Source organism: Rhinatrema bivittatum, chromosome 4 (assembly GCF_901001135.1).
Source record: "Rhinatrema bivittatum chromosome 4, aRhiBiv1.1, whole genome shotgun sequence".
NCBI lineage: Eukaryota > Metazoa > Chordata > Amphibia > Gymnophiona > Rhinatrematidae > Rhinatrema > Rhinatrema bivittatum.
The window spans coordinates 20,823,342-20,848,871 of NC_042618.1; the positions used below are offsets into that span (position 1 = coordinate 20,823,342).

General features: G+C 44.4%; 1 protein-coding gene across 1 annotated transcript in view; it reads right to left on the bottom strand.

Moving 5' to 3' along the window:
• Window positions 1–25,530, bottom strand: part of FBLN5 (fibulin 5) — a 97,050-nt gene that overhangs the window by 20,210 nt on the left and 51,310 nt on the right. The window contains 2 exon segments of the mRNA XM_029597812.1: window positions 6,359–6,478; window positions 8,551–8,667. Of these exon segments, the coding sequence (XP_029453672.1) occupies window positions 6,359–6,478; window positions 8,551–8,667 (237 nt within the window).

The following is a 25,530-nucleotide window of genomic DNA, read 5'->3' on the forward strand; positions in this document are numbered from 1 at the left end:
GCAATTAAAAGATGGTAGAACTCCAAACACCTCTGGTCTTCTCCTCACTTCTATTCACCTATGTAAATGTAACTATTCCTGACACCAGATCCCACAACACCGGCCTGGGAAAACCTTAATATAAGTTAGTGAGTTAGGTTCATTTAAAACTGTTTTTTTCCTATGCCTGGCTAAGGGTCGTTTTAGTAACAAATGGAAATGAAACAGCCCCTGGGCCACTTCTTTTGAAGTCAGGAAATGTCAAATTTGTAGGAGATACAAATATTCTTTTGAAAGACAAAAGAAAGGAAATTAACTCTTGTTTTATGATGGCAATCAAGGTTTGTACTTTCCCTTTGAAGAGCTAATAAGCTGGGGGAGAAGAAGAAGCCTTAGTACCTAGCAATTGCAAAGGATGTCAGTGACCCTAATGACTGAAAGCCATTTGCTAGCCAACACTGCCACCCTGAAGACAGTCCAGGAGTGCAGGGAACCTATTATACTTTATTATAATTAACTTTTCTTTGGCATTCCTCAGACAAGTTGAAATTCAAACTGGAGAATGGCAAAATTTTGCATCAGAGCTTGGTTAACTTATTTCCCATTCATCCCTGTAGATAATAAGAGGCAAGGGACTGAATTCTAATGAGAATTTTTAAGTAATTACTTACAAAAGATGGGTTTGCCTCTGTTTCAGACAGTGAGAGAGAGAGGGTGAAATATCCATGAGGTGAGATTACCTGCAGCTTGATTTTGGGCTTTAGAAAGAAAAAAGATTTTCTTGGCTGCAGGGAATTTGCTATTGGGCTGCCTTTATCCAATAACTGGAACAAGCATAGCTTGTTGTTATTTTGTAAGAAAGGTGATTTTTAGATAAATCTTGCTTTTATTTTAGTTCATTTTTTAGATAAACAGGAGAAGCACAGTTCCGTACATCCTATAAGCATTAGGCAAACTGATTTTAAATAAATAACTGGAAGATTTATCATGATTTTATTCAGAAGAGAGGGGAATACTATTTTATTTTATTTTGGTTAGGAGGTCATTGTGGGTTTCCCAATCGTCTTGCAACTTCCTTCACCACTCAGTTGGAGTAATTGGACTGCAGGGCGGTTCGTCTTAAATATTTGGTAATGCCATGAGTTTGAAATGAAAAATCATATGGTAACATTCTGGCCAGAATTTGGATGAGGATTTTGGAAACTCCATTTTAATTTGCTTGAACTGAGAGAAAGGATATGATTTATGGGTTTCTGGTTATAAGCTGCAAAAAGATAATTTATTTCTATCTTTTCCAATGCTAATATATTCTTTTTTTTTTTACTATAATGACATGGGTTTCTGTCTCCTATAGAGCATGAAAGTCTAAATGTGTTGTGCAAATGTGCATGCGCTGATTTTGCTTATATTACTTATAACAGATATGTTTTATGTTTTTTATTTTATTCTTTACTGCTCTAGCCTATCATCCCCATTTCCAGGAGACCCTTTAGTTGTGTGGATGTGTTACAGATGCCCGTTCTAGACCACACAACAATGTCAGCCTCCTCCCGTAGGGGCCAGCCAGTACCTGGATGGGGGAGCACTGGGGAAGACCGGGTGCTGTGGATTGATTGCGGGAAGCCATGATAAACCTCTGCCTAGTAAAGATTAGACAATTACCTTACCCTTAAACACTCAGAAATGAGAAGAAAGAGGACGGGAAAAACTTCTGATGCCACGTTCAATTTCACCCTATTCACTGAGGGCTTATTTTTTTGCCTTGGGCACAAAACCCTATTTTCTAAAGTGCTTTCCCCATGCTGATCTAATTTTTCTGTACGGAGCGCAATGGCAAAACATACGCACTTATTTTTAAGCCCACAGAAGATTTCCACTGAAACTGAATTTGAAAATCGAGCCGACGTGTAGATAAGTGTACGTGTACGTTTAGGCGATTCAAAAAGAGTGCAGAAAGTTAGGTGAGATAATGGCATGCCATCGCTGCACACACCTTTTGGAAATGTTAAGCTACACACCATGAAACGTCCCCTATCCCCAATAAAACGCGAAGTTTGTGCAAGTTAGGAAAGTATGCAACGACTTTCAGACAGCTGAGGATTCGTTTCCATCACAGCTGCTTGACCCTACCATGAACCTTTACCAAGGCTGCCAAAGATCTTGGTTTCTTAGTTGATTCCACTTTTTGCTTCAAGCTTCAATGGGGCACTGTTATAAAATCTGCCTTTTTCAAACTTGGAACGAATCATCCTTCGAAATTCCTATTACTGGTTGTTAAGGCGTTTATCATGACAACTGCAGATCACTGCAGTTCACTATACATTGGACTACCAAAATACCTTAAAGGTGTTGCAGTACGCCACTGCACGTCTAGTGGTGTCCTGTCCAGTAAGAAAGCACATCACACCAGTGTTGAAATAACTGCACTGCTCCCTGTTGTACAAAGGATTCAGTTCAAGGTTTCAGTACTGGTTTTTAAAGCTCTCCAGGCAGACGGCCCTCCGTATTTCGCTGACAGACTAGTGAAGGATGCTCCTTGGAATGCTTTGAGATCTGTGGATAAATGTCTTTTTCAACTTGCCTACTGTTAAGACCCTGCGATTGTAGGCCACTTGCAGTTGAGCTCTCTGTGTAATCAGCCTCACCCTATGGAATGAGCTACTATCACTGAATATAAACTATTTAGAAATAAGTTGAAAACCCATTATTTTCGGTTGGCCTTTTCTTGAGATATTTCACTTCAAAAGAATCTGATAATTTAATTGTTTTTGCCTAATACTATTTACTTATTTAAGATCATTTATAGCTCACTTATAGTGAACCAGCTGTGCAAAAAATATATCGTACAAAATAACACAAAAAAATATACATTTCAAATACAAATTTAAAATATATCCATGCCCGAAAGGTTAAATTGCACTAACATCTCATGTTAAAACCCGCCAAAGGCTTCCTGGAACAGGAAAGCCTTTAATTATTATGAAATAGCCTTAGGTCATCAATAGACCACAGAGAATTGGATAAAGATTTCCATAAAATGCTTTTTATTGTTTTATGTTCACTGTACTATGTATGCTTCATTATACACTACTTAGCATGGTATCTCCATAAGTATATAACATTTGCTATATTGGGTCAGACCAAAGCCCAGTATCTTGTTTCAAACATGGCCAATCCAGGTCAGAAGTACCTGGCAGGATCCCAAGGGCTAGATAGATTCCAAGCTGCTTATCTCAGAGATTTCTGCAACTCTACCTCAATAATGATTTATGAACATTTCCTCCAGAATTTGTCCAAACGTTTTGTAAATGCAGCTACACTAATAGGGGTAGATTTTAAAAGCAGTGCGCGCGACGTACATGTGCACGCACTACCCAGCACACATACATGTATGCCCGATTTTATAACTTGCGCACGCAAGTTATAAAATCATAGATCGGCACGCGCAAGGGGGTGCACAATTGTGCACCTTGCACGTGCTGAGCCGCGCTGCCTTCCTCCGTTCCCTCCGAGGCTGTTCCGATTTCGAAATCGGAGTGGCTTGGAAGAGAACTTCCCTTCCCCCTAACCTAACCTTCCCACCTCATCCCCTAACCTTTCCCCCCCAGCCCTACTCTAACCCCTCCCAAAATCTTTATCTTACCTTTTGCGCCTGCCAGGAGGCCCGCGATCCTCTGACACAGTGGCAAATGGCCGCTGTGTCAGAGGCCTCTGACCCCGCCCTGCCCCTTTTTGAAAGCCCCGGGACTTGCACGCATCCTGGGGCTTTACGCGCGACGCTGGGCCTTTTTAAAATAGGCCCGGCGTGCGTGAGGCCAGTTAGGCTCGTAACCTTTTTAAAATCCTGCCCCATAGCTTTCATCACACTATCTGGCAACAAATCCCAGAGCTTAATTATGAATTGAATAAAAAAATATTTTCTCTTATTAGTTTTAAATGTTTCACCTAATAACTTCATTGTGTGTCCCCTAGTTTTGTACTCTTTGAAAGAGTAAACAACCGATTAATGTTTATTTGTTCCACTCCACTTGTTATTTTATAGACTTTTATCATATTTACCCTCAGCCGTCCCTTTTATAGGCTGAAGAGTCCTGACTCCTAACCTCTTTAGCCTTTCCTCATAGGGGAATTGTTCCATCATTTTGGTCACCCTTCTCTGTACCTTTTCTAATTCTGCTATATCTTTTTTGAGATGTGATGACCAGAACTGCACACGATACTCAAGATGAGGTCTCACCATGGAGTGATACAAGGCATTAGGATATTCTCTGTTTTATTCTCCATTCCTTTCCTAATAATCCCTAGGATTCTGTTTGCTTTCTTGGCTACTGCTGCACACTGAGCAGAAGATTTCAACGTGTTTTCAACAAAGACACTTCCTGAGTGGTGACGCCTAATGTGGAACCTTGCTATTGGGTCGATACAGTACAGTGCACTCCGGTCCGGTGGAGCGCACTGTTAACCTGCATTTGGACGTGCGTTTTAGATGCGCTAGCTTTACCCCTTATTCAGTAAGGGGTCGAAAACGCGTATCCAATCAACATGCAGATGCATCTTGATGGCCCTATTAGTTATTCCCGCACGATTCACTAAGTAAAATGTGCAGCCAAGCCGCACATTTTACTTTCAGAAATTAGCGCCTACCCAAAGGTAGGCGTTAATTTCTGCCGGCGCCGGGAAAGTATACAGAAAAGCAGTAAAGCTGCTTTTCTGTACACCCTTCGACTTAATATCATAGCGATATTAAGTCGGAGGTCCCAAAGTAAAAAAAAAAAATTTTTTTAAATAAATTTAAAATCGGCCCATGGCTCGCAGGTTGAAAACTGGACGCTCAATTTTGCCAGCGTCCGGTTTCCAAACTGTGGCTGTCAGCGGGTTTGAGAACCGATGCCGGCAAAATTGAGCGTCGGCTGTCAAACTCGCTGACAGCCGCCGCTCTTATCAAAAAAGAGGCACTAGGGACGCGCTAGTGTCCCTAGTGCCTCCTTTTACTGCGGGCCCTCATTTAAATACTGAATTGCGCACAAGGAGAGTGGTCTGTGCACATGCCGGGAGAGCAGGCGCTCGCCCACTCTCCCGTGACTTTTACTGAATCAGCCTGATTGTGCAGGTATAATTGGGTTACTCTTCCCTAACGGGCGGATTTTAAATGCCCTGCTCGCGTAAATCCGCCCGGATTTACGCGAGCAGGGCCCCCGCGTGCCTATTTTGCATAGGCCGCCGGCACGCGCAGAGCCCCGGGACACGCGTAAGTCCCGGGTTTTTTTTAAGGGGGCGTGTCGGGGGCGGGGCCGAATGACGCGGCATTTCGGGGGCGGGATGCGGCGTTTTGGGGGCGGGCCGCGGCGCCGGCCCAGGGGCGTGGTCGAGGCCTCCGGACCAGCCCCCGGGTCGGATGACGGCGCGCCAGCAGTCCGCTGGCGCGCGTAGATTTACGTCTGCTTCTAGCAGGCGTAAATTGAGGGACAAAGGTAAGGGGGGGTTTAGATAGGGCCGGGGGGGGTGGGTTAGGTAGGGGAAGGGAGGGGAAGGTGAGGGGAGGGCGAAAGAAAGTGGATGGAATGGGGCGGGAATGGAGAATAAAACAGGCTGCCCAAAATCGGCAGCCTTGCGCGCGCCGATCCAGGATTTTATAAGATACACGCGGCTATGCGCGTATCTTATAAAATCCAGCGTACTTTTGTTTGCGCCAGGTGCGCCAACAAAAGTATGCGATCGCGTATGTTTTAAAGATCTACCTCACAGTGCATAACTTTGCACTTGTCTACATTAAATTTAATTTGCCATTTGCATGCCCAGAGTCCTAGTTTTGCAAGGTCCTCTTGCAATTTCTCACAATCCAACAACTTTGAATAATTTAGTGTTATCAGCAAATCTGATCACTTCACTGGTTACTTCCATTTCTTAAAAACCTTTTAAGAAAATAAAGACGACTAGCTTACATGGATTAACTATTTTTATCTGCACAAAAAGTGATGGATGCTTTTAAAATTTTCCCTTTCCTGTCTATGTAGGTTCTTGAAAAAAGGACTCGTGTTTGTTTTGTTCTAATTTATAGCGCCACCATCAAATGAATACCAAATATGACTACTTTAAATTAAAATTATTTGTGAAATGCTTTGCACTGGTCACCTTGTTTCAGAACACCACAGCTTGTTCTAAACAGTATTTGGGTCCACAACTATCTTCCTTTTCAAATGCACAATAAATCAGAATCTGTTCATAAACTCAAAATAAATAAATAAATAAATAATTGTGAGTACTTTTTAGAACAGGGAAAGATGTAATTTTTCTCCCTGCAAAATGAATGAAACGATCTGCCCCACAGAATAAGAGAAATGACGAGAACGGAAAACTCAAGGAGGAGTCTGAATGTTACCACTGCAGCCGACCCCATCAGCTCCCAGCTCGTAGCCAGGCTCACAGCGACAGAGGAAAGAGCCGTAGGTGTTGATGCAGCTTTGCACGCAAGGGTTCTCTGTAGCGCACTCATCGACATCTGCAAGGCAAGGCAAGACATGAGCGCTCCTGAATGGTATCTCGCAAATAATGATCTCTCATTGATCCAGCAGCCAGGACCGCATACTACATAATTGCACATGGTTTGGTGGAGTGGGGACGAGGGGAAAGGTTGCAAACAGTAGCTAATGGGCTTTGGGAATTAACCAGCTGAGGTTCCCTCTGTCTTAGACTCAAGAACACCGTAAAATGAAATCAAAGTCAGTTTGCATGGGTCCATGGGGGTTGTGAACTGCACTCTGGAATCCATCCCTTGTTGCTGCCTGTCAGGTGAATTCTTGCTTCAGATAATACAAAACACTTTCTGGGATGAACTTGCACAACAAAAAAATTATTCTCTGGGACTTTGGTTAGGGTCATTTCAAACAGAGCATAGTAGTGCACTAGTGACGTTATTTAACTTTTTTTTTTTTTTAATTCAAAAGCTTTTAGTAAACTCCTTTACTGGACAGGGAACAGATTCAACATGTCCTAATGTGCAAAGACATGCAAGAAATTGCATGTCTTTGCACATTAGGCCCTGCCGTGTGCCTCTCTCTTTATCGGGAGGCACCATTTCTTCTAGTAGGATGATCACTCCAGCTCCAGACTCATCCAGTCCTGGATGCCAATTCCGTTAATCTATTTTCTTTTAGTGACGTGGATGCCTGACCAGCAGGACTTGGAGTAAAACTATCTGTTCATTTTACTTAGGCCGTTAAATGGTTTTCCCAGTGGTACTACCTGTCTATCATCATGGACATGAGCCAGATTGTAACCAACACGCTAGAGCTGGAAGACTCCTATCCTTTGACTGATTTCCTGAGCCTTACAGTTTACTAAAGCCTTTCTGTCATTAGTCATTCAGCTGAAAAAAAAATCTATGCAAAAGATATTTTACTACATAACAAGAAACTAGAACTCTAGAGTTGGGTTTCAGCTCTGTAGGCGTGTTTACCAGAAAAATGGATTCAGTGCAATGAACAAACAAGTTTTCTAATGCTATGGATATCATCATACTGGGATAATCTGCCAAAAGACTTTTAAAACAGAGAAGCAAAATTAAACCTTGCAACCCACCCACACTTCAGGGAAAAGAGCTTCATAGATATGATCTGGATCTTATTACTTACAGTAGGATTGCCGGATTACTCAAAATATTTGCTTGCCTATTTCTTAGCTTTCCATTTTAGATTTATTACTAGATATATATATATTTATATATATATATATATATATACACACACACACACACACATATATATGAATGATTTTATATATATATGAAAGGTATACACTCTTGAGGGCTGACCCTATGGGGGCGCAAGCCATGGGGCAAATCTGCTGTTATTTCCCTCCATTCCAGAGATTGAACAGCGGGGGTGGGTCATGGACTCCAGAACGTGCACCACGGTACCTGACATCCTCACCATTAGCACACAGGCCACTTCAACTCTCTGTCCTCTGGAGGTCAGGAATAGGAAGTGATATCAGGGGCTGGGCTAACATAGCAATGCAGGGCCCTTCAAAGCACAGGACAGTCCTGACACCCTTTATCCTACTCCTTCCATGAGTCCACATCGGCGAGGTGGCCTGCTTTGGGTTCTGGCGAGGGTCGGCCTTCATTTATTTTTTATATGTAAGGGATGGGAGATTCCTAAATAAGAGGCATTTTCTTAAAAACTCAAATATTAATATTTCCTGAGGAGTGCGATGATATAATTTTATCTATATGGTTTTCTGACCTTAATGTCCACCCAGCTCTTGAATCTAGGCTTTGGAAGGGGCTATATAAATATAAACAGAAAATACTGGAAGCTGTGTGCGATGGACCCCTGATGAGAGCAGGATGGAAAATAGCCAGGAGAAAGAGGGCTTGCAGGGGAGGATAAACATGATGAAGAAATGAGGGGAAATAAAACATAAAACATTAACATCTATAACACTGTCAAAACAGTCGATGAACACCAATTACTTTATTCAGGTGTCTGAGAAGAGCAAAAGAAAATGAATATCAGATTATTCTATTAAAAAGACTTATCTTACAATTCTTATTTTAAGAAGACCACAAACCTTGGCATGACCTCCCATCCTCGTTCAGAATGAAGCCTGGGTTACAGGTGCAGGAGTAGGAACCAGGGACGTTGGCACACAACTGCTGGCAGTAGCCATAGCGACATTCGTCTATGTCTGACGAGATAAAGCAAAAATGTAAGACAGAAACAGGAGCTGGAATTAAGAACATAAGATGCATCATGCAGGGTCAGACAAAAGGGACCACTGAGCGCAGCATCCTGTCTCCAACAGCGGCCAATCCGCATCTTTAGCACATCCCAAAGAACAGATCCAACTTCCAGGGACAAGCGGCGGCTTTCCCCGAATCCACCTGGCTTTTCCACCAGGAACTCATCCAAACCCCTTTTAAATCCTGCTATGCTAGGTGCCTTGACCATATCCTCCAGCAACACATTCCACAGTTTGTGCATTAAGCGGAAAAAAAAAAAATCAAACAACAAAAAAACCACTTTCTCCAATTTGTTTTAAATCTACTACCTGCTCATTTGCAGGAATGTTTCCTAGTCCTAGTATTGTTTTGAAAGGTTAAATAATTCCCTATTCACTTGTTCCAACCCACTCATGACTTTATACACATTTATCATATCCCCTCTCATTCATGTCTTCTCAAGCTGAAGAACCCTAACATGTTAAAGCCTTTTTTTTCATAAGAACCGTTCCATCCTCTATCAATTTGGTCACCCTTCTCTGCACCTTTTCAAGTTCCAGTGTATCTCTCTTGAAATCGGGTGACCAGACCTACACGTAATACTCCAGGTGCAGTTACATCATACTGTATCTATACAAAGGCATTATGATATATTAACAGCTTTATTCTCCAACCCTTTCCAAACAATTCCTCTCATTCTGTTTTGCTTTTTTGACGGCCACCACACATTGAGTTGAGGATTTCAATGTATTGTCCACAATGACATCAAGATCCTTTTCCTGGGTGATGACTTCTGATAGAGAACCCTGAATCATACCTGTGGGTGGGATTATTTTCCCCATCTGCATCATTTTGCACTTGTCTATATTAAATTGTATTTGCCATTTGAGTGCCCAGTTCCCCAGTCTGGCAAGGTCTTAGTCTGCTTGTATTTTAACTATGTTGAATAATATTGTTATCTGTGAACCTGATCACTTCACTCATTGCCGCGTTTTCCAGATCATCGATGAATAAGTTGAACACTGCTCCCAGTACAGATCCCGGAGCCACTCTCCTATTCACCCCCTCCACTGGAAAAATTGACGAAGTCCTGCTTTTTGTTTCCTATTTTCTTAACTAGTTACCAATCCACATTTCAAATTCCTGCCCCCAGACACCAAACTCTAACCATAATGAGACCGTAGAGCTTTTAAAAATGGTTATCCCCTTTTTAATTTCAAGGGTTGGCGCATCCCAGGAACTCAGTCTCTCTTCCCCACCTCAGTTTCTTGCAGGATCTATCAGTAGTATTTGCCTGGTATTATAACGCTACGCATACTTGTTCAGTCAAGTGGGCAACTGTAGGTTGACTTTTTTTTTTTTTAGAACAGACCATAAGAGTTAATAAGCTCACAAAAAGAGACATGCTACCACTGACAGATCCTGGTGATGACAAACCAGGGACAGGGGAAGCATCTTGGAGTTCTTGTCTCCTATTTAATGGATTTTATGCACCCCACAGCACACCCTGTTGATGGATGCTGTCAAAATGTTTGCCTCAGAATAGCCGTAAAACGGCTTTCAAATTTGTAAGAGTTTCAGGTGCCGGATACCTAAAAGGGCATCAAAATTGGTATCTGCCTACCTGGTCATTGCGCTCTTCTCAAAGATCATTACTGGTTGAGCCTGCGATAAAAAACCTTTGGTTATGCACCACCAGACCAAGCGCTTTCTGGGGCATTGCACCAAAACCATGAAATAATCTTCCAGTAGAAATGTATCTCTCCGAGGACTATTTGACATACACATGCATGCTGAAGATCTTTCTATTTTGTGAGGCTCTTAAGTAAGGTGAGGTCTTGGCTGTTTTAAATGGTGGCAGCCTTAGCATTTTATCTCAGATGCCTTGTAGTGAGTTTAGATTGTGCAGAAGCTATTTAGTAAGGAGGGCCAAGAGTAAATGTGATGACAAAGTGCTAGATTTCAAACTGAGAGTAGTGCGACGTCCTTGTTGAGTATGGTTGCTGATGTGATGTGTGTTAAACCGTTTATTTATTATTGTTTCATGATGTAAACGCATTGATGGATTCATTGCTGTGACTCACCGTGGGCACTTAATTGTTTGGTAAGAAATAAATGGAAATCATTTAATTAATTAAAAAAAAAAAAGAGAGGAAGGCAAAGCCAACTAGATTAAAAACTTCTCGGTCTAAAAAACAGATCAAGAGGCCGATATACTAAACGGCAATCAATTTTGCTAAGTCTGCTTCGCATGTAAAAGTAGGAAATAGTGGGCCTCATGTTCTAAGCATTTTCTCCCACAGACACAGACTGGGAGAAAAGCCTTAGAGAATCCAGCCCATTGTGTGTTACCTGAGCAGTACACACTATTTGTTGTTTTAGACTGAGAGAAAAGCCTTATATTTTTTTATTATTATTTATTAACATTTATTTTCTGCTTAACACAAAAAAGGCCTAAGCGATGTACAAAAGAAGATGTGAAACATTCATAATAAAAACATATAAAACGAAACATACTATACAACAATATATCTCTAGGCTGCCACAACGTGCACAAAGCTCAACAATGGAGTTCTCAATCAAATGCTTGCGTCAACAAAAAAGCTTTTTAGCAGGAATCTAATTTTTTTTAATACATTACAACAATCTGAGTTTCATTGGTAGCGAGTTCAGCAAATTGGTGCTGCAACCGAAAAGGCGGACTCTCTAGTTGTCATAAGGCGAGCAAATCTGAGTGATGGTACGTCTAATTGCTGCAACCGTCCCTTCCTGATGGCTTCACTCCGCCTACCTTTCTTTCTTTGCACCTCCTCTTGCTATGGATGGTCGCCTGGCTGCCGCAGCGTCTGCCTGCCGTCCTCTCCGGCGTACCCGGACCGGCTTGGGTGCTGCCTCCTGCCATACTTCGCTTGAACTTTAGGGCGCACGCGCTGCTCAGCCCTCACTCTTATTTCCTACTTGGCTCGAACCTCAGGGGCGTCCCCCCTGTGATGACGTCCCGCTGCCCGGATATTTAAAGCCTACGATGTTTGCTAGCCTTTGAGTAAGCAAGGGGGTATCTTACGGATGGGATTCGCTCTCCATACCCAGCTACTCTGACTCTCCAATCTTCCACTGGATTCTTAACGCTAACAGGGTACCCGCTCCTCGGGGACCTCACTTGCTTTTCAGGTTGCTATCAGGAAACCGGTACTCGCTCCTCGAGGGCCCATGTTCCCTGACTCGCTGCCTGCTCCTACCTTCTCTTCTGCCTGGAAGGATTCGCTATCTTCAACACCAGTGAGTACTACCATCTTCACCTCAGAGCTGTTCCCTGGAACCAGGTACTCGCTCTTCAAGGGCCTGCCTCCATTCCAGCCCTAGTGCCATCTCCTATGTGGAACTGCTGTGTGAGTACATTACCTTCAAGCCTCTCAGCTCTCAGGGATCAGATACTCGCTCCTCGAGGGCCCATGTTCCCTGACTCGCTGCCTGCTCCTACCTTCTCTTCTGCCTGGAAGGATTCGCTATCTTCAACACCAGTGAGTACTACCATCTTCACCTCAGAACTGTTCCCTGGAACCAGGTACTCGCTCCTCGAGGGCCTGCCTCCATTCCAGCCCTAGTGCCATCTCCTACGTGGAACCGCTGAGTGAGTACATCACCTTCAAGCCTCTCAGCTCTCAGGGATCAGGTACTCGCTCCTTGAGGGCCTGCTCTTCCTATCCTGGGGTTCTCCATACTGGGGCTCTGTGCATATTCCACTGAACTCATTATTCTCAGTTCTTTCCACTACAGCACTGCTACCGGAGGAGTCGCTGTTCCAGCGTCTGAGGGATACTAGCCCAGCCAGGCTACTTCTGCTGCTCACCACTGCCACCTCTGGTGGCTTCATCACATTGTCTAATAAAAGATCAATCTCTGTGTTTGTGTGTCCAAGCTGAGCCTGACCTGTGGCCCCTCACGGGACTTCCCCCCATGGGTGTGGTCAGCTGCCACAGTGTCCAAGGGTCCACCCAAACCTCACTAATTATAATAGATTGCTAACTCCATGGATCTGGCACAGCTCAATGCCTTGCAGGCCATTCCAGGCCTGGCCCTACGCACTGCTGAACTACAAGACGCATTGGAGAAACTCACTTCAGCGTTTCATCAGCTACAAGCACAGAAGATGCAAGGCGCTACTTCCAGTAATGAAGGTCGGTTACCTGAAGTAACTATAAAGACCATGGTACCTCTGGCTGCTCCAGTTCGTTTCTCTGGAGAGATTCAAAGAACTAGAGGTTTCCTAAACCAATGCTGCATGCATTTTGCATTGCAACCTGCACACTTCCCCACAGCCTACGCCAAGACTACTATATTCTATCTTATCTTGATGGAAGGGCCTTGTCTTGGGCTTCAACACTGTGGGAACGTAAGGATCCAATCCCGCAGGATATTGATGGATTTCTAGAATTATTTAAATCCATTTTTGATGATCCTGCTCGAGTGACTGTTGCTGGTTCTGACCTGGTGGACCTGAAGCAAGGCAACCGACGACTGGCTGATTTTGCAATAGAGTTCAAGACTCTTGCTACAGAATTATGCTGGGAACCTAGATGCCTGAAAACTCTCTTCTTCAGAGGTCTGAATACCCGCTTGAAGGAGGAGCTTGCCGCTCGTGAGACACCTGACTCGCTGGATGAACTAGTGGCTTTGGCTACTAGAATTGACCACCGGCTTCGTGATAAGGTGAAAGAACTCAAGCCTATTAAAGGACCGGTTCAGAAGGAGACTCGTGCTAAACTTGCACTTCGGATGGTTACAGCAGTACCTATTGCCAGTGGAGAAGAACCGATGCAACTTGGTAGCAGTCATTTGACTTCAAAAGAGAGAAGACTTCGGAAGAGGCATGGCCTATGTATGTACTGTGGACAAGCTGGTCACGATGTCCCAACATGCCCTATTTGTCCAGAAAATGGATGGGCTTAAGTCCTGCAGGAGGACTGTTCTTAGGCCTTACCACACCTTCTCCTCCGCTCTCTCTACCAGTCTCCCTGAGTTGCGGACCGTCTACAATCCAAACTCTTGCCCTTGTGGATTCGGGGACAGGAGGCAACTTTATACTTCAACGCCTAGTGGAACATTTGAGGAGTCCCCTCGTTACTTTAGAAGCTCCACTACTCTTGTCATCTATCTATGGAGAGCCTTTGCCCGGTGATGTGACTTGTCGCACTGAACCAGTGACTCTTCGCACCAGAGCCCTCCATACGGAGACAATTCCCTTCTTTGTTAGAGGCCATGCACCCTATCGTTCGGGTTACCCTGGTTGCAGTTGCATCAGCCTCAATTCGACTGGTCCTCCTTGGAACTCTCCCGCTGGGGCCCAGGTTGTCATGGCACTTGCCTCAAGGAAGTTTCTCCTGTTCTCTGCATGCCTACAACTCCAGTGATGGCAGAATTGCCGCCTCAATATGCATCATTCAGTGATGTGTTCTCCAAAGAAGCTGCTGACATCCTCCCTCCACACAGATCTTAAGACTGTGCCATTCGTCTGAAACCAAACACTGAACCTCCTAAAGGACGGGTCTATCCACTCTCTGCAATAGAGAATAAGGTTGTGTCCGAGAACATCGAGGAGAATTTACAGAAAGGTTTCATTAGACCTTCAAAGTCGCCAGCCGGCGCAGGATTCTTCTTTGTGGGGAAGAAGGACGAAACCTTACGTCCTTGTATCGACTATCAAGGTCTGAACGAGATTACGATTAAAGACCTTTACCCCCTGCCTTTAATCTCAGAACTGTTTGACCGGCTTCAGGGCGCCAAGATATTTTCGAAACTTGACCTGAAGGGGGCCTACAACTTAGTCCGGATTCGCAATGGTGACGAGTAGAAAACAGCTTTCAACACTCAAGACGGTCATTTTGAGTACTTAGTAATGCCCTTCGGCCTGTGCAATGCACCCGCTGTGTTCCAGAACATGATGAATGACATTCTGCGGGATTTGTTGTACAAGAGTGTCGTAGTGTACCTAGATGACATTCTGATATTTTCTCAGAATCTGTCTACTCATCTAGAAGACGTCAAGCAAGTTCTACTAAGGCTCCGAGAACACCGACTCTACACCAAGCTATCCAAGTGTGAATTCCATAAAGACTCAGTGCCTTTTCTTGGCTACATTGTGTCTAAAGATGGCGTCCTAAGCTGAGCCTGACCTGTGGCCCCTCATGGGACTTCCCCCCGTGGGCATGGTCAGCTGCTACAGTGTCCAAGGGTCCAACCAAACCTCACTAATTATAACACTAATGGTCCTCGTTGAGATGATCTTAATTGACGGGATGGTTCATATATCTTTAATTTGACCATGGGCAGGAATTTCGAGTTGATTAATTTAAAGACTGTCATTCTTATCTTATAGATGATTTGCTGTTGCACTGGTAACCAGTGTAATCTATGGAGTGCCGGAGTAATATGTTCATACCGCCTTGACCCTGTGATTAAGTGAGCAGCAGAATTTAACATGAGTTGTAATGGATGCAATGTTTTAAATGGTAGGCCTAAATATAAACTGTTACAGTAATCTATGAGCAGAAAGATTACTGCCTGAACGATTGCATGAAAGTCATGACTATACAAGAGGTGTTTTAAGCCCACTAACACATATAATTTAAAGAAAGCTGATTTGATAACAGATTTGACCTGAGGTTGAAAAGAAAGGGTTGAGTCAATCAAAAATGGTAAACTTTTAATAGATTCTTTAATGGGAAAACTTAATTTATCAAAGAAGATAAAATCCTGATGAGCGCTTGAATAAGGTCTCTGAATTAATAGAAAATTTGTTTTAGACATATTTAACAACAGTTTGTTTTGGTGCAACCATTGTTTAATAGATGTAATACAACAGAGTCTCATTCCAGGTGGGATGTAACCGAATAGAATCCGGCCCACTGTGCAGCAGCACACACTATTTGTTGTTTTAGCTCATGAAGCAGATTTTGCAAAATTTTCAATTTTGTGCATAGTTTTAGGCTTGTGAAATTGTATTTAAATTAAGTGAATAAGTTGCTGCTTGCTGCATTGGAAACTAGTGCTCAGCAGCTCATTCACTACTAATGCATAGTAAAACTAGTGCGAAATTTGCCTCACAGAGTTGATTTCACTATAGTGAGATGTAGCAAAAGATTTTGTGAAATTTCCTGTAAAAATAATAAAAAAAAACCAACCCCTACATGTGCTATTTTTCTACTAGGCTTATTTGCATCCAAGTACCAGCAGAAAAATAGTGTGCGCAAGTTTTCACCAGTTGGTGCCTTGGTCTCCAAAACCTTCAGAAATTCAGCAGTAGCCCTGGTAGCTATCAGTCAGATGCTCTTCGTGACACCCAAGTCAATCTTCCAGAGGTAAGAAATGTTGTGACAAATGAAGACACAAATATAACTATTTCAGAATGACCTGAGTACTAGAACAAAAGGCAGGCTGTTCAACATCAGTATCCATGAGGCTGATTAACTCCAAGATGTGGGATTCATTACCAGAGAAAAAAAGATTTTGACATCTCTTGCTGGTATTTGATTAATTCGCAAGCAGAGGAAGAAAGGAATTAAGGTTTTTCTGAAATCTGGAATAGCAACCAACTGTCTCGACTATATTTTGATGGGAATCTCAGAACACTGGATTACTTGAATTTATTATATTCCTGACAACCTCCAGTCTTGAGTTGTGAAAAAAACAAATTACTTATTAGTTGGGCTTTCCCAGTGCCAGAATTCAAAATATATGAACACAATACAGACAACAACAAGAACAAGGTAGTCTTCAGCTATTTCACGTGCAACTCGGGGATGGTAGAGCGAAATCTCAGTAGTCTCTGAACACCTCTGTTTCATTCCAGTGAGTTAAGACCATCTGTTGTGTATATCACCATACAGATATTCAGAAAAGCCTTCCATCTATGAAACTGTATGAAGCAAGTTTGATATTACCCTAGTTTAATTCGGACGCTCCTCGTACCAGGCATGCCTGCCATCTGTACACATAAAGCACCCACTGTAAGCATTTAAAAGCTTACACTATTCATTGTTGCACCGAGAGGTGGATCCTTGACCTGGTGCAGGATTGGTAGGCTCCCTGGTCAGACCCAGAGAGCGCCTGCCACCAGGAGGAGGAGCAAGGGAGGAGACAGAGGCTAGCTGAAGCTTCACCAATAGCAACCCGGGGTTCCCTCAGGTTGAGCCCTTGGTTACCCGGGCCACCTGGTCTTAGGTGGGCCTCACAGGATCTCCAAGAGACAATGTTCAGGGGTGTGCCCACCATGAACAAGGGTGCACGGTCGATGTTCAGGTCAGGAAGTCCAGGAGCCAGAGAAGGCCAGAACAGAGTCTCTGAATGAAGAGCGAGGATCAAGGCCAGAGTCAAGGATAGCATGGTCAGCCAAAGCAGGGGTCAATACCAGTGGTCAGTCCATGGATGGTCAATCAGGCAAAGGTCAGGTTCCAGGCGGTGGTCAGATGTGGTCAGGGGTCAGGCAGAGGTCAGTTCCAGGCAGCATGCAGATGTGGTCACTGGACAAGCAGTGGTCAGTTCCGGGCAGCGTTCAGATGTGGTCGAGGAAACAGGCAAAGGTCAAATCCAGGTGGCAATCAAACGTAGTCAAAGAAACAGGCAGAGGTCAGTACCGAGAAGACAGTCCGAACGGTACTACCTGGGGAGACGAAAGAACAGGAGGACGCTGGAACAAGACACTGGAACAAAAGACTGGAACAAGACACTGGAACAGGAAGGCAAAGTTGCTATCACGTGATCGACCCGATTGCCAAGGCAGGGAAGTGGGGTCATACCACTTCCTTTTAAGCAGTGATCAATCAGGGAGCGCCACGGATCTGGGTTCTGCCCCTGGCCCTTTAAGAGGCTGGGTGGTCCGCGTGCATGCGCCTAGGGGCGGGGCTGATGCCACGGAGGACGCTGAGCCCCGCCATGAGACCTGGTCCAGAGCGGGAGCGCAGGGGGACCAGAGACGACGTGAGCTGGAAGTTGCCATGGAGGGGACATGCCCGGAGCTGTTAGAAGGTGTAGCGAGATGAGCAGGCCCGGCCGCGGAGCGTACTCAGCCGCAAAGCGCAACATGCATGCAGCATACACACCGTATGCATTCAAAGCAGGCAATGCATGCACTGCATCCTTTTAAAGCTTATATTAATTCTGCAGCACAAAAACTGCATGCAGCCTAAAGCACACCTAAAGCTGGTTGTATATGCCTTCCATTTCATAATGTACATACTGTCTTCCCAGCTTACTGCAATTGCCCGGTGCAGTGAATAAAACACAGCAATAGCAAAAATACAGTGAACTTAAAACAAAAAACCTACAAAAAAATTACAATTACATAACAGCTCCCCAATTACCAATTAAGCCCCCCTCCCAACAGGGAAGTAACTTCATTCCACCCAACCCTTGATAAGCCCCCAAAACATCCTCATCATTCCAGAGACCACCTAAGGCTGGCAAATGCCAGAGAAAGCCTCAAGGAAAATAACCTGAGGGAGAATCGAGAGGAGAAGAAGATTTTGCTGGCAGCTGAAGATGATTGGTAAAGTATTGCTAGCTGGGTAATACTGGGCCATAAAAGTTTGAGGAGAGGTAAAAGCGTGAACCAAACTAACTTCAAATGTGTGCGCCTTCAGAAAAAGCCAGGAAAAGTCATTTCCTTTAGTCTGTGCCTAATTTAATAAATAAAGACAAGGGAGCTAGGTGAAGGTGCCGGGGTCATGCCAGGAGTCAGGCCGTGCGCCTGCACAGCCCAGTCAGCCCGAGCCCTCGTGACTCTTGTACAGTACGGGAACCGTGGAAGGGAATCCCTCCCCAGAACTCTCACACTGGTGGAGGGGGGAGGGAGGGACCCACGCTGGCGATCATCGCTCTGCTATTAGTTTGCAATCTAAAATAAAGTCAGTTCTAGGCCAAAAGTAGCCCAATCTACAAAAGCTGATGATAAATGGTTTCCTGCATTTGGCATGTATGGCGCCCAGCCCAGCCCCCTCGCAGGACCCAGAAGTGGCAGCTAGAATGGTGAAAAACCTGAGAATGAGGCAGCCAGTGGCAGCAAACGAAACGGTTCTATATCTGAAGAGTTGAGAGGAGGCCCAGCGAGAGAGAAGATTTTATTGGCCTGCAACACAATCAAAGCCTCTTTTCGGCTGATGGCATATAATTGGAGCTCTCTGATTGGCTGGGGTGCCTCTCCATCATTTGTTAGTGTTCCAGGTCTCCTAAGAGTTCTGAGGACTGGTGCGTTGAGTGGAGGAATGTACATAAATGGTATAATACTTATTTCCTTAAAAAAGTAGTCCAAAAATTAGAAGTGCGCCCAACATTCTTTTCTTCCACAAAAGAAATAAGCTAGCCTACTTGGTAGCTCTGCACTTTTGGGCTTTTTGAGGGCTGTAATAACATAAGAGCATAATAAATTTCCCTACCGGGACAGACCATGGGTCCATCAAGCCCAGCATCCTGTTTCCAACAGTGGCCAATCCAGGTCACAAATACCTGGCAAGAACCCAACAGTAAATACAGTAGATCCCAATGCTGCTAATGCTCAGTAATAAGTAGTGGCTTTTCCCAAGTGAACTTGGTTAATAATATTTCATGAACTTCTCCAGGAACTTGTCCAAACCTTTCTTAAACCCAGCAATGCTAACTATGTTAACCATATCTCTGGACAATAAATTCCAGACCTTAATTATATGTTGAATGAAAAATAATTTTTGCCTATTTGTTTTAAATGTGCTACTTGTTAACTTCATGGAGTGCCCCCCAGTCCTTGTATTATTTGAAGAGTAAATAACTGATTCACAGTTACCTGTTCTATTGCTATAATGATTTTATAGACCACTATCATATCCCCATCAGAAGTTTCTTCTCCAAGCTGAATAGCCCTAACCTCTTTAGCCTTTCCTCATAGGGGAGCTGTTCTATCCCTTCTTTTTTCCAGTGCAACTACATCTTTTTTGAGATGTGGTGACCGTGAATACAGTATTATTTTTATTTTTATTTATTTATTTATGAAACTTTTAATATACCGACATTCATAGGGCATATCATGCCGGTTTACAAAAAACTGAAGCAGGTAGAAAATACAATGAACAGGGGTGGGGGAGAGGGGGGCAGGGGAAGAGCAGCAAGAAAGGATAGGGCAGAAGGAGAGAGAGGAACAATCAAATTGAGCAATATAATAAAAGGAACATAATTGTAACTGGGTTCTAAAATTATAAGTTAAGGTGAGGTACTTATTTACAATAAATCATTGTTAGGTGCAGTCTCACCATGGAGCAATACAGAGGAATTATGGCATTCTCTGTTTTATTCTCCATTCCTTTTCTAATAATTCCTAACATTCTGTTTGATTTTTGGCTTCACATTGGACCAATGATTTCAAAGTATTGCACACGATGATGCCCAGATCCTTTTCCTGGGTGGAAACTCTTAATATGGAACCTAACATTGTGTAACTACTGCATGGGTTATTTTTCCCTATATGCATCACTTTGCACTTGTCCACATTAAATTTCATCTGTCATTTGGATGCTCATTCTTCCAATCTTACAAGTTCCTCCTGCAATTTATCACAATCCGTTAGTGATTTAGCAACTTGGAATAATTTTGTGTCATCTGCAAATCTGATCACCACACAAATTGTTCCCCTTTTCAGATCATCAGGGAAGAGGAATAGCCTAGTGGTTAGAGCAGTGGACTATGAACCAGGAGACCAGCGTTTAAGTCCCGCTGTCATTCCTTGTGACCTTGGGCAAGTCACTTTACCCTCCATTGCCTCAGGTATAAAAACTTAAATTGTAAGCCTCTGGGGATAGAGAAATACCTACAGTACCTGAATGTAAACCGGTGTGATATCTCAATTGAGATTGAATGTTGGTATAAAAAATAATTTATAAATATATTAAAAAGCACTGGTCCCAGTACCGATTTCTAAGGCACTCTACTTTTACTCTTCTCCACTGAGAAAACCGATAATTTAATCCTACTCTCTGTTTCCTATCTTTTTACCAGTTTGCAATCTACAAATGACATTCCTCATATCCCATGACTTTCTAATTTTCTTAGGCATCTCTCATGGGGTACTTTGTCAAACACCTTCTGAAAATCCAAATATACTACATCTACCGGCTCACTTTTATCCCTATGTTTTCTAACCCCTTTAAAAACATGTAGTAAGTTGATGAGGCAAGACCTCCCTTGTGTAAATCCATGCTGGCTATGTCCCATTAAACCATACCTTTCTATATGTTTCGATATGTTCTCTGATATCATATTTCCCTCCCCTCTTTGCTCACTCTGGGTGATTACACGCTAATATGGGAGGCCATGCTGCTCTAGAGCATCACCATGGATCAATTTCAGCAACTACAATACAAACATAGCCTGTGGGGTCCAGTACCAAAACTATCCTGTTTCTGCTCACTGTCACGGATGTGAGCCCTTGGGCAATGGTGCTGTGCAAGGACAGCCTCTACCCCAGTGGCAGAAGCATCTACCTCCACGATAAAGGGCCTAGTTGGGTCCAAGTGCTGGAGGCAGCGGTCTTTGAGGAATGCATGTTAAAGGTGATAGAAGGATTGGAAAGCATCTTCAAATCAATTTCTGGTATCGGAGCCTTTTTTGTAAGAGCAGTGAGAGATGTGGCCATTGAGGAATATCCATGTACGAACTGCTGGTAGTAATTGGCGAAGCCAAGAAATCTTTGCAAGGCCTTGAGCCCCATGAGCTAAGGCCAGTCTCGAATGGCCACTTTCTCTGGATCCATGCATAGACCACAAGGGGAGATAATATAACCCAGGAATAGTAGCTTATCCTGCTTAAAGGCACACTTCTTGAAGTTGGCATATAAGTGATTCTCTCAGAGCTTCTGGACCACGTGTTTCACATGTTCACAATGCTGTGCCAGAGAGCATGGAAAAATGAGGATATCTTACAGATATACTAAGACATGAAAATAGAGGAGGTCTCTAAAGATCTTGTTGACTATGTCTTGGAAAACTCTAGGGGCATTGAAAAGACCAAATGGCATTACTAGGTATTCATAATGCCTGTCATGGGTGTTGAAGGCCATTTTCCACTCATCCTACTCCAGTATTCAGATGAGGTTATAGACTCCTCTGAGATCCAATTTCATAAATATCTGTGCCCCATGTAGAACATAAGAAATTGCCATGCTGGGTCAGACCAAGGGTCCATCAAGCCCAGCATCCTGTTTCCAACAGAGGCCGAACCAGGCCACAAGAACCTGGCAATTACCCAAACATTAAGAAGATCCTATGCTATCAAAGAGTTCCGTAATTAGGGGGCAGGGGTATCTGTTATTGCAGGTTAAGGTGTTGAGGCTCTTATAGTCAATGTATGGCCGGAGGAAGCCATACTGTCCCTGCTGGAGATGATGAAGGGCAGATAAAACCATGCTCCACGTTCTCCTGCATGTAGTTGAACAGGGCTGCTATTTCAGGAACGGATAATGGGTAGACCTTGCCCCTAGGAGGCATGATACCTGGAAGCAAGTCAATTATGCAGTCATAAGACTTGTAGGGTGATAATGCCTCTGCATGCTTTTTACTAAAGATGTCTACAAACACTGCACATTGAAGAGGAAAACCTGGGAGGCCTGAGACCTGAGTCCGGGCAGAGGTACTGGTAGAATGTCCCAAGTGAGACATTGTTGCTGGCAGGATGACCCCCAGCAGGCAATCTACAGAGCCTACCAATCTGTAGACAGATTATGTAGTATCAGCCAAGGCAAGCCAAGTATGATCAGATTGACTGCCTTGGATAGTACATAGAAAGAGATCGTTTCCTTGTGGAGGAACAAAGTTTGAAGTGCAAGCAGTAAAGTGACGAAGGACAACCAGCCAGGGAGTGTTTAACCATAAATAGAGGATATTGTAACAGGCTTGTCCAGAGCTGCTGTGGGAAGGTAGTACTGGAGAATCAAGGTCTCATCGATAAAGTTGCCACTGGCACCTGAATCCAGGAACGCATCAGTATGCACTTCAGTGTCATGGTAGATGAGGCAAACTGGCATGAGCAACTGAGGAGAGGATGAGGGATGGCCTAGGGTTACCTATTCAACCAACCCTAGGTTCAGAAGTTTCCTGCCTTCTTGGGATAACAGCTAACAAAGTGCTCCTGAGCAGTGCAATAAAGACAAAGGTTGAGCCGCCGACGCCTCTATTTTTCTTCCTTGGTGAATCAGGTCCTGCCGAGTTGCATGGATTCTTCAGAGAAGGAAACGGGCAGTGTGTCTGTGGTAGGGATCAGAGGACGTTGAAACTTGGGTGCCAGCCTGAAATGTCAACAAGAAGCCTCTGTCTCTTGGGCCCGCTCTTGGAAGCGGAGGTCCACTCGTATGGCCAGGGCAATGAAATCCTCTGGTGCAGGTGGCAGGTCCCAGCCCGCTAGCTTACTTTGATGTACTCTGTAAGGCCCTGCCAAAAGATTGCAGTAAGACTTTCTTTGCCCCAACTGAGTTCTGAGGCCAGATTCAGACTTTGGATGGCGTAGTCACCCATGGTGCAGGTGCCCGGTCTGATATGGAATAGCTCAGTAGCTGCGGATGATGCCCAACCAGGCTCATTGAATACCTGCCGGAATAGTCTAAGGAAGTTGTCCAAATTCCCCACCAAGGGGTCTTTCCGTTCCCAGAGAGGTGATGCCTAGATTAGGCAGGGCCCATCAGGAAAGGCAGCATAAATGTTACCTTAGCTCTATCCAAGGAAAAGCTGGTGGCTTGTAGCTCAAAGTGCATCCTGCACTGATTGATAAAACATCGGTAGGCCTTGGGATACCCCTCATACCTGGGCGATAGCAGTAGATGCAGCATGGGTCCCAGATGCCTGGCGGAGATGGCTGGAGGAGATGCCTGTGCAGGTGCGAGAACCTGCATGGATTCCATTTGGGCCGCTACGTAGGCTTTGAAGTATGCCAGCCATATGATGGAGCTGATTTTGCTGCTGCTGTTGGAAAGCCAACCCTGAAATAGCCTGAGCCGGGGACGAGTCCACTGAGCGTATGGCCTCAGCAAAATGTTATGGATGTGAGCCCTTGGGTAGTGCTGTGGTCAACCACTAGGCCCACGTCAACAGCAGGTGGACTTGCTCTTACTAGGACTGAATTAGATGTTTTCATCTAAACCATCCCGGTTCTCCACAGGTTGAGCCCTTGCGGTTCCAGGATCCAGCAGGGTTTAGGTGAGGGTCCTGTAAGAAGCAGTCAGATGCAGTCAAGTCTTGGGTAGCGGTCAGGGCAGGCAGTGACCAAAAGGTATCCCGAGCTATTCCATATCAGACAGGGAACCGGGGAAGGCAGCAGACAGGCAGGTTGAGGTCCAAGCTAAGGTCAGGGCAGGGGGCAGTCCAGAAGAGTAGGCAGTGTCAGTAGCAAGGGTTCAGAAGCAGGAGTCAGACAGAGACTGACAGACAAGACAAAGACAAGGCACTGGGGACCAAGACACAAGCAGGGCAAGGTAACAGTGAGACAAGGCAAGGCACGGAAAGACAAGGTAACAACAAGGCAAGGCAGACAGGGTAACAGTGAAGCAAGGCAGGGAAGATAACAGTGAGGTAAGGAAACATGGCACAAGGGAAGAAACATGCACTGCAACGCTGCAGGCGGACCTATTGCTGAGGCAATTGTAGGTAGTGTGGCTGAGATTTAAATACCCAGTCACGTCACATCATCACTGGGTGCTGGCAGTAACCTTTCCTGCTGTGCACCGTTCACGTGGAGGCGCGCTGTGTGCTCGGGAGAATAGGGAAGCCCAAGGAAGAAGCAGCATGGTGGCATCTTAGCTGAGTTGGCAGCTTCGGAGGCGTTTTGGGGGGTAAGTGTAGCCGTTCCCAGGACATCCCGAGGCAGGCTTAAACGTTACACTCAGTTCTAACACTGGATGGCAGGAGTGGTCACCACTCAAAAAAGGACAAGTTACCCCAGACCCTCCTAAGAGTTAATCATCATTAGAATCATCATTTAGCATTTCTCTTACAACAATTTAGGAACAAACATGCGTCTATGCATTCTTTCCACTGCTGATTTATGGGATTTGGAATTTGGCGGCATTCCCATCTCAGGATCCCTCCGGCATTGCAAGTTTATGTCCCCTTCTTAATTTCTCCTCATTATTGGCTCAGACAACCGAGCATTCCTAGCAATGTTTGCACAAAACAACTAACAACTGTTGTGAAAGAAAAATATACACTGGGATGACTTTCATTCCATGGTTCCATAAACTCAGATCCAATAAAAGCAGATGGAGCAATCTCAGGTGCATTTCATCTATAGCACTCTGCTATCCCTACAGAGAAAACAAACTGAAGAAATAAAAGAAACAAAGATAAAAAAAAAAAAAAAGGATCTTGCAGCGGAGCATGAGGATGTACAGTCCGCGCGCCAGGAGCCTAGTATTTCCCGACATCCTCCCACAGTCCAGTGGTCAAGGAAAAGGCACTTTGCAAACAATGGGTGTAACCTTTATGATCGGTCCATGGGTTTTCCATTGGAAAGGATCCAACACAGCCTCAAAACAGTGCCTCTTCCTACACCTTCAGGAATACTCCTGGTGTTTGTAAAGTGACTCCAGCCCTCGAAGGCTGTAAACAGGTCAGCTTTTCGGAGTAGCTTAGCCTTGTTTTTAGAGCATAGGCATGCAATGACATCCGACCAACAATCATCGCGGATAGCTCGAAAACCAGGCCCTTACCAGGAATCTCCATCCTACGGAACCAAGCCCATGATCCTAAATTACAAGGCCAAGTTTAAACTCTAGCCAGAGGGTTCTGAGTGATGCACTATGTGCCAGCACTTTCATGTCCTCT